The sequence below is a fragment of the Rhinoderma darwinii genome, chromosome 6 (genome assembly GCF_050947455.1).
Source record: "Rhinoderma darwinii isolate aRhiDar2 chromosome 6, aRhiDar2.hap1, whole genome shotgun sequence".
Taxonomy (NCBI): Eukaryota; Metazoa; Chordata; class Amphibia; order Anura; family Rhinodermatidae; genus Rhinoderma; species Rhinoderma darwinii.
This window is the reverse complement of record NC_134692.1, coordinates 136522864-136533019: the sequence shown is the minus strand read 5'-3', so window position 1 is coordinate 136533019 and position 10156 is coordinate 136522864. Positions and strand designations below refer to the sequence as shown.

Below are 10156 nucleotides of genomic sequence, written 5' to 3'. Positions count from 1 at the left end.
TTGCTGATTTCAGGGGTAGGTGGCTTTATTTTAATGTTTTATTTAAAACAAAAAACACAAAAAAAAACTGTTTTTGCCCGAATCAGATCTAGTATCGGTGGGGGCGCTGTTGCATTGGTGTCTATAGGAAAATATTTGGTGCCAGCAGTGGTGAAGAGTGGTACTGCAAGTGGTGAAAGTAACCAAATTTTAATAAGATTTAAAAGGAAACCTCAGAGGCAGACTGGAAGAGATAAGAAGTCCTACATCCTTCTCTGATAATACATATTGGAAAGACTTGCCACGTATTCAAAATTGTATTTATTTCTCATTGATACAATGTAACATAGTTAATACTGATTGTCAGACAAAAGATCATTATGATTGATGTGCGGTAAAAATATAGTTCTAGTTTCAAGGAAATGAATGGGGATGAGCTGCAATACTAGACCCAGCCCATGGGTGTCACTGTCTCTGAGGAAAAACATTCTTCCTCCAGGGTATCCGTTACCGTACCACAATGATAAACGATGACATAATAAATAAATCTACTGAATAAATAGTTCAAATAAAATAGATATAAAAGGAAATATCCCAATAAACGGTTTAGCCGTACATGAGAGCGCCCTCTCTCTTCTTCATGGCTGTCTTCGTTGTAGACGTACACTTGTTAAGAATTTCATGTTGTTCGGGCCGTTGAGGAACCCGAGGGGTGACGTCGGGGACAAGATGAGAGTTGGTGGGTCCACTAGTTACTGTAGGTCTACCTGGACTGCTTCCCGTGGCCAGTGCTTCTACAGTTATCTTCCTCGGATGTGGTATGGGCGGCAGGTCTTGTTGCTTGGAGGAAAGAGGTCGACCTCTGATGGCGTCTTTCTTCCGCAGCATAGGCTTCATCTCGGCTTCACGGTTTGGAACCACCGCTCTGGCTTTTTCCCTTGGTGGCATCTCTGTTGGAGAGTGTTGGAATCCATATTGTGTATTTAGTGGTAAACCACTTAACGACCTGGATTTTTTTCTGTCCAGCTTAATATGTGCATTATTAAGGGCTGAATGGTCGTCATCACTCCAGGACTCTTCTGGCTGGCTCAACTCTAAGGTGCTGGAGGCTTTGAAGAGATTTAGCATAGAGGAGAACATTCCTTGGTTCGTCTTGGCTTCAAGCTGGTGACAGTTTCGGTAGGGTTTCAAGTACATCGCTGGGACAAATCCAGTTTTTCCATTATACCTGGTGATGAAAATAAAGTTAGGAGTGATGTTGGAGGCAGTATTATACCAGATACATTCTTGTCCATAGGGGGCAGTATTATAGTATTTATATTCTTGTATATAGGAGGGAGTATTATAGTAGTTATATTCTTGTATATAGGGGCAGTATTATAGTAGTTATATTCTTGTATATAGGGGGCAGTATTATAGTATTTATATTCTTGCGTATATATAGGAGCAGTCTTATAGTAGTTATATTCTTGTATATAGGGGCAGTATTATAGTAGTTATATTCTTGTATATAGGGACAGTATTATAGTAGTTATATTCTTGTATATAGGAGCAGTATTATATTAGTTATATTCTTGTATATAGGGGGCAGTATTATAGTAGTTATATTCTTGTACATAGGGGGCAGTATTATAGTAGTTATATTCTTGTATATAGGAGCAGTATTATAGTAGTTATATTCTTGTATATAGGGAGCAGTATTATAGTAGTTATATTCTTGTATATAGAGGGCAGTATTATAGTAGTTATATTCTTGTATATAGGGGGCAGAATTATAGTAGTTATATTCTTGTATATAGAGGCAGTATTATAGTAGTTATATTCTTGTATATAGGAGTCAGTATTATAGTAGTTATATTCTTGTATATAGGAGCAGTATTATAGTAGTTATATTCTTGTATATAGGGGGCAGTATTATAGTAGTTATATTCTTGTATATAGTGGCAGTATTATAGTAGTTATATTATTGTACATAGGGGGCAGTATTATAGTATTTATATTCTTGCAGATAGGGGGCAGTATTATAGTAGTTATATTCTTGTATATAGGGACAGTATTATAGTAGTTATATTCTTGTACATAGGGGGCAGTATTATAGTAGTTATATTCTTGTATATAGGGGGCAGTATTATAGTAGTTATATTCTTGTATATAGGAGGCAGTATTATAGTAGTTATATTCTTGTATATAGGGGGCAGTATTATAGTAGTTATATTCCTGTATATAGGGGACAGTATTATAGTAGTTACATTCTTGTATATAGGGAGCAGTATTATAGTAGTTATATTCTTGTACATAGGAGGCAGTATTATAGTAGTTATATTCTTGTATATAGAGGGCAGTATTATAGTAGTTATATTCTTGTATATAGGGGACAGTATTATAGTAGTTATATTCTTGTATATAGGGAGCAGTATTATAGTAGTTATATTCTTGTACATAGGAGGCAGTATTATAGTAGTTATATTCTTGTATATAGGAGCAGTATTATAGTAGTTATATTCTTGTATATAGGGGACAGTATTATAGTAGTTATATTCTTGTTTATAGGGGACAGTATTATAGTAGTTATATTCTTGTTTATAGGGGGCAGTATTTATAGTAGTTATTTTTGGACATAAATTAGATGTTGATTCTATTAACACTATAAACCAATTTAAGTTGTTGTTTTTTTCACCTGATCAGCCACCATCCATTGTTTGACTTCTCAATGACCTCTACTAGGACCCCTCTGGAGATGGACATTTCATCGCAGCTCATGGCTTCATAAGATGTTGTTGCATAGTAACGGACTCCTAAGTAAAGAGAGTAGCGCACATTGTATTTGTATGGGATCAGTGATAACGTCTTGATATTTTACATTAAAACTGATAATTCATTTTCACTTCATTGTCTGACCACATGGTGTGCTGTTAAGGGAAATCATGTCTATAAGCACCACAGAACACAAAACTCTTCATCAGTGCATCATAATACTAACGTGCCACCTAGGGGTGAGCAGTATAATACTAAAGTGGCACCTAGTGGTGGAAACCTCTTATGTAGAAATTTGTGTCTATGAGGTTCACAATGCTTGTTTTGTTAGATAACACTATTTAAGCCTCATCCACCTGTATATTATATTATACGTGGTGCATAGCTTACCCTCATCATCTGATTCTGTCCCCGAATCCATGTCCTCTTTCTCCCCTAAAGTCCTGAGGAAAGGAGCTGGAAACCAAGCCACTCGTTTCTCCTCGTTCTCCACCAGCCACCACCCTAAAATGTAATTGGGGTTAATACAACCTCCTTAAATTGTATACAGCCCTGCATCTAATTGTAATCGGTAGGTGACCTCTTACCTGAGCCTTCCTTCATCAACACCCCCAGCTGCTCATTGCACTTGACTTTGAAGGGCCTGTTCTTGGTGTCCTTGGTCTCGTAGTCCTCAATACACAGGTACATTTGTGATACAATAGGTTCAGAGGCTGGTGGTTGTGGTAGTTGTCTTTTCTGCAGGTTTTTTACTTCGGATGGCATGATCACTATGCTGTAACCAGACAGCCAAGTTATATTTCATTTATTAGTCTTAGAACATACTGTATCTTATGTCTTAGCACTTTATACTCTTCCTTAAAGAGGTTGTCTCATATGGATAATTATTATTTTTTTTATTAGAAAACTACCTAGATGAACTGGGACCCCAGCGATCAGCTGTATTCTGTAGGGAACCCAGCACCAAGTGTTACGTTCTCCTGCAGCGCCCCCACAGGGGAAAAGAAGCATTACATAGTTACCATTGTAATCAATGGTCGCATTGGGTCCTCCACAGCAAGAGACACTTTTTGTTACCACTCTGTTCTCCAGTAAATAGGCGAGGCTCTTGAATCGGAGACACCTGACTATTAATTCACTAATAGGTTATTTGAAAATGGGGTTTTTAAACCAGATCACCCCTTTCAAGTAAATTAGACAACATGTCCCCTACTGCAGTGGGTGCAGTGTTGTCACAGAGACCGTGTATGGAACACCAAATACAACAATGTCTACATCCTACCTTGCTAGAATAGAGGCAGTTGTGGGAGACATACCTGTTTTCGGGGAAGGCTGCGTTCAGGTCACTGTTGGCGGGTGTAAAAAACGTCATCACGACGTCGCATTGTGAGATTTTGTTGTCGGTTTTCAGAAGCTCCTGGGAAAATGTCTCCAGTAACCGCAGCCTCTCTATAAAGCGACTGCTGCGCCTGTTTTTCCTGAAAATTGGCACATCTATAGGGAGGGAGAGGAAATTAAACATGTGAGTTATATGTATGGCTGTCAAGGGAATTTCCCTATTGGTTATTTATAGTAGTAAGAAACTGGTCTGTCACCTTGTGAGGAAACACATTGCGACACCGAATATTATTATACCCCATGTGACATACCCATTAAATGGACCAAAAATAAACAATAACAGGGCGGTTAAATGGTTGTCATTGGTTAATATTAAAATATACCATAGAATGGAGCCCATGTGGCAACTCTGGGGCCCTTGGAGAGAAGGGGCCCAGCAATGGTTGGTTCTATCACTTTTGTTGCTAGGTGGTGAGACACTATGCAGGACTCCCCTCTACAGAGGAAGTGCATTATTAGCAAATACGAGGGTCGGGAATTAACCTAAGGCTAGATTTACACGAGAGTGGGGAAACTCGGACGTGAAAAACGTGACCAACGGCCACATTAAAAACATGAGTCCGTATGAAGGCCGGTGTTTCAACGCTCGTCGCATGGATGTATTCAACGCTCGTGTAAATGAGGCCTAAGGATTATGGAAAGGAGGTAGAGGGGTTAAAAAAACAAAACACCAGACCCTTCTGCCCTGGGTGGCAAAACCTGGCACCATATTGGGACCGACAGTTTGACCTTTGCTATAGGGCCCCCCTCTCTTCTATGTACACCATTGGTTGGAACCCTAAAGTGATAAATGGGATCTGTTAATGGATGTCCGATACAATGGAGTGGGTTATTACCTCTTAGTTTGGGGATCACGTTCTCTGATTTTCGGAGTAGCCCGGATTCCAGAGGGAATTTTTCTCTTAGTTCTCGCTATGAACAAATAATAGAATTAGTATTGGTTTTTGTTTATCTTATAATTGGTAAACCAAGTTGATAAAAATGGCGCATGCATCACAAGAAATTTGCCGCAACTTGCCAGACATGTTAGACACTTTGATACTTATCGTACATGTTCTCCAATATTTTGTGCAAAAAATATTGCACGGTTTAATACATTTGGAGCATATTATGACTTTTTTAGCCATCCCCATTTTTTCTAGACACTGGTAGATGCAAAAAAAAAGTCTACTAAATTTGGCGCCATGACCTCTATTTTTATTTTTTTTTGTGTGCAATTTGCGACAGAATTCTGGCTTATTAAATCTCCCCGTTACATATTATATTATTTCGTAATCACTATATTTTATCGGGTTTGTGATTACGCCACCTCATGGCCATAGTACATGCACGCCAATATTTTTCACTATAGTAAATTTGGTGTAACTTTTCATCCTGCACAATTTATTCCTAATGTTCTCAGTCTGTCATCGCCAATAGACAATTTTTTACTCTTAAACCACACTTACATGCATCTTTTTGAAATCGTTAAACGTTCGGTAGATGACAATGTCGTTGTGGTCAGACCACAAAATTGAAAATATATTGACCTGCCAAAGTAAAAAAAAAAATATTATTAATTCACTTGGTCAATCACACTCTTTGGCTATAAATCCCAGTATGAACTGGGGCAAGAAATTCAACCCACTAGGATCTGACTAGTCAAGGCTGATATATATTTTAAAGGGGTATTTTGGGATTCAGGAACAAATGGAAAGAAACAAAAAACTTGTAAACCCTCCATTGCTTGCCCTGTCCTACGGCTGCTTCTACGGGGGACCTTCAGGAGCACGTGTTTACTTGCTCAAAGCCAGGGCCATGGTGGCCAAATGGATACGGGTGTAGAGGTAGCAGTCGCACCTGTGCCCTGGTGCATTAGGGGGCCCAAGGGACCCTCTGCCACAGTATTATAAATGGCACTGGTAGGTGCTGGGCCCTGTTACAGATTTTGCATTGGGTACCAGGAGCTTTACGTAACGCCTCTAACATTAGGACTTCTGCCTGAATTTATTTCTTGAAAACTCGGAAACACATATGCGGATATATATCCCCCCAAAACATACTGGAATATAACATATGCCGGGTGGGACAGTCGGAAAGACATTTATGAAAACTGATTTTGTTGCTCGTAGCAACCAATTACAGCACTGCTTTTGTTTTGCTAGACAATTTGAAGAAATTAAACCTGAGCTGTGATTGGTTGCTATGGGCAACCAGCCCAGTTTTCATGTTCGACAGTTTTCCTAAATCTATAGGCCTCATTTAACAAGACTGTTTAATAGAAAAACTGGACTTGTTGCCCAGAGCAACCAATCACAGCACAGCTTTCATTTTACCAGAGCAGTTTAAGGAATGAAAGCTGAGCTCCGATTGGTTGCTAGGGGCAACAAGCCCAGTTTTCATAAAACTCCATTGTCATATATCCAGTAGGCATTTGGCAACCTCAAGGAGAATCAAGGAGGTCAACGGTTACAGAATAATCATAAACTGGGTCGTAATTACCATGTTAATAAGGCTAAAAAATACACAATTCATAAAGATCATCCTATTATTTCCATTCTATGTTCATTCAGAAGACGTCAAAAACAAAAAAACTCGCAAGTGGTCACCCCATGGGTCCTCGTGTAAAGTGGAAAGAATCCTTCCTGACTCCAAATATCTCAATCAGTAGTCCAGGAATTCATTCTAACGATAATTAAAACACCGACAAAAATATACAAAACCTTTATACCCAAATATAAAAAGATTCCCAAAAGATAAGTTCATGAGTCATACTCCATATTCTATTTCCAAGTGTGCCATTACAGTACAAAGAAGGAGTGGAAGGGCATATGCCAGGAGCTGCCAACAAGCCACGATGCCTTGGTCAGAGTATTAAGATTCAGGGCTTAATCTTTGCCCTGGGTAAAGGAAAGCCCAGCTAAGACAAGGGTATGCCACCTGGCTCTCCACTGACCCTAAATGGTTTGGGTCTCCATTATTATATATAGGAATATATAATTGTGGTACGCTACCTTCCGTTTCCCATTCTGAAGAACGCCAACAGCTTTGACTTCCAATGGATAGCGCCCAATCTTGGTTTGCTGAGGCATCTTGCAAACCAACTTGTCCGTATAGACAGTGACAGCAGCTTTTTATAATAGTCTAGAAGTACCGGTTAATAATTGCTCCTCCCATCAAAAGTCAATGACTCAAAAGATAACTTCACGCCTTGCAGGAAGTAAAGGACTCAACGTTCAGGCACTCGGGTAATTCCTATTCTTTAACATCATGTGATTTCCACAAGAGCACAAATTACTGCAAAACCTGTCATCGTGATTTGATGCCACATTGTATGAATGTTAAAGGAGTTGCGGGTTTAGAAAACCCATTGCCAAATACCCTATTAGGGGATTCTGAATTAATGAGGGAGGGGGGTATTCAGGGCCTCCATTATTAGCCCAAGAGTGACTACAACGGGTGTCTTGCTCTGGAGGACCTGGCATGTCCACGCATTACACAGACAGCACACCAATTTCCATGAGGACCGTGTAATGCTTCATTTCTACTGTGGTGGCGCTGCAGGGAAATTGAACACTTGCTGCCAGGTTCCTCCCCAGGTTACAGTTGATCTCTGGGGGTCTTAGCAGCAGGACATGTTTATCAGCTTATCTTTGAGGAACCCTTCTAACAAAAGGGAAATGTCCAATGCGGACAATTCCTTTAGTTTTGATAATATATCTGGCATATACCAAAAATCACAAACCTTTGGTCATTAAAAGGTTTGTCTGAGGAAGGAAACCCCTGTCCAATAACCCTATTAGGCCATATGGAAGTCATAGAGGGGTTCTCCCACTCGAGATCCCTATCAGTCATGATGGAGAGCCACTCTATCGGAATCCAGCCGTCAATGTATTATATTCATCTGACTGGCCGCCATATAAAACTACATTTCGCTGTAGGGGTATTGTCTGGCAAGGCAAGGTTTCTCCCAGCAAAATCAGCGGGCTGCCGAGAGCCGGACAATGGGGGTTAAATTTAAAATGGGTTGCCTGAAATTTCCACAGATCCCACTATCAGCGCCAACCTGTGAAACAAATAGCAAGATAAAAAATAAGTGTAATATACACCCATTGGGCCTATGTATACACCAGACCACAGAAACGCACAGTCCATGGTATAGTAATGTCACATGGCTGTGTGGTTTAATACCTCACGATGAACGGTAAAGCCTAGAATCTACACAAGCCCAACAGGGACCAAAGGAGAAGCTTTATGGTATGTTGTTTTGTTGTTGTTTTTTTTAAAGCCAGAACCAGAATTGAATCCCGGCGATGACACTTTAAGGCATTCCTTTACATATTTCTTCTGGTTTTGGCTTATAATAAAATGTATATAAAATCTGCATCAAATTTGCACTGTGTGAACAAGTCCTTAAACTGAAAATGTCTGCTTATAAAACTGCAGCAAAATAAGACAGCACGTCATTCACCAGCTGATATCATTCACAATAGATTTGTTTCAGCTACACAACAATTGGAAAGGGCACATACTTTTTCGGGTGTGATGTGGATCCATTCTTTTCTTGAGGATGCCATGTCCCGGGATTGCTCATTATATATTTGTGTATCTATAACATGTGTATATATGGATGGATAGATGAATAGCTGGAAAGATACACACACATTCTATATATGTATATATATATGTGTAAGGTAAGGGTGCAATATTCTCGTTGGGGCACGTGACCAGTGTCCCTAGAAATTGATCCAATCCTCCAAAACACGGGACAGCACTCCTTGAGAAAGGCCCCATGAAGTAGGGCTGAAACGTCGCATGTGGTGAATAAACCTCTATTTTTCACTAAACTAAGGAGTGCTGTCCAGTGTTTAGGAGGATTGTATATTATAATATATTTATATTGGATGGATGGCTGGATATACATACACATACACATGACTGGTGCTGGTGCCATTATGATGTCATCAGGCTGTGACCTTTGTGATGTCATCTATAGAACCTGTATCCACCACTTGCTGCAGTTACTTTTTAGTTTCTTTCAGGGAAACAGCATTTATCGGAATTGCAGATTTTTGTTGTTGTTTTAAAGTTTGTTTGTTTGTTTGCCCATGTAGTACCCCCTCTACTGTGGGTAGGAAGAAGGAGCCATGCCAGTGCGTGGCATCCTCAAGACGGGTGAGCCAACTTCACACCCTAAAAATCATGTCCACTGCAAACCAGAAGCCAACTTGAAGGGCTGTGGAAAATAATTCAGTGGAAATGATAAAGGGCTGAGAAAGAAGTCTCTTCTCAGCACCAGGACCGAGACAAAAAACGGGCGTCATCACCAGCAAATGATGCCATGGGACAAGAGGGAGCAAAGTTTGTCTGATGACTGTGCCAGGAGGACAGCGACTCCTCTACCTCGAGAGAGTCACAAATACAGATTAGAAGGAGAACGCTGTGAGGTAAGACAAGGGCTCTTGTTCTATCCTGGAACTCTGTATCCAGAGAGTGAAAGAAAATTGGCACCAAAAGACAGTCATACATGCCCCTTAGCTGTACAGGGTCATACCATCCCTGTCAGGCAGAGAACTGACGTTACTGCTAAGAAGAGCACGAGACGGGATCTGCCAGAACACCAAAAGAGGCAAGAAAACATCTCCAGGAAGAAAGAAGGAGCAAAGACACATAAAAGTATCCTCAAGAAAGCCAAGACTGATGGGTCAAAGTCACACGCGAAGAAACAAGTGTCCTTCAACCCATACGCCAAGATTAAAGAATATGCTAGAGAAGAGGATAGCGGTATGAGCCAGGAGCGGCTGTGCCTTCCTGTGATACAGACGCCACTTCCCGGTGTACATACATGCCACTTAGCTGTGGAGGGTAATCGTATCTTTTCTCAAGGCTAAATAGGTTTAGTTCTTTTAATCTTTCCTCATAACTTAGATTCTCCATGCCCCTTATTAGCTTCGTTGCTCTTCTTTGTATTTTTCATCCTTTCTATGAACTGGAGCCCAGAACTGAACTGCATATTCTAGATGAGGCTTCACTAATGCTTTGTAAA

The 10156-nt window shown here is 40.2% G+C and overlaps 1 protein-coding gene across 2 annotated transcripts; it reads right to left on the bottom strand.

The window, feature by feature from the left end:
* Positions 1-336: 336 nt before the first annotated feature.
* On the bottom strand, positions 337-8964 carry LOC142656511 (NADPH oxidase organizer 1-like). Of its 2 annotated transcripts, none has more exons than XM_075831445.1 (8): positions 8643-8964; positions 5580-5660; positions 4968-5043; positions 4050-4227; positions 3321-3508; positions 3124-3237; positions 2657-2774; positions 337-1207 (listed from the first exon to the last, which is right to left on the bottom strand). In XM_075831445.1, the coding sequence occupies exons 1-8, from the start codon at positions 8685-8687 to the stop codon at positions 586-588; spliced, it is 1422 nt and encodes a 473-aa protein (XP_075687560.1). In that variant the 5' UTR covers positions 8688-8964; the 3' UTR covers positions 337-585. The 2 variants fall into 2 exon arrangements, with proteins under 2 accessions (XP_075687560.1, XP_075687559.1); XM_075831444.1 differs by lacking the exon at positions 8643-8964 and adding an exon at positions 7125-7202.
* Positions 8965-10156: the final 1192 nt, after the last annotated feature.

Excerpts from the sequence above, each read along its gene's own strand:
- LOC142656511 (XM_075831444.1), bottom strand. The coding sequence starts at position 7,202 with ATGCCTCAGCAAACCAAGATTGGGCGCTATCCATTGGAAGTCAAAGCT. Across the intron at positions 5,044-5,579 it reads ACGATTTCAAAAAGATGCAT|CGAGAACTAAGAGAAAAATT; the intron begins GTAAGTGTGGTT and ends ATTTGTTCATAG. Across the intron at positions 1,208-2,656 it reads AATGGATGGTGGCTGATCAG|GTATAATGGAAAAACTGGAT; the intron begins GTGAAAAAAACA and ends TTTCATCACCAG.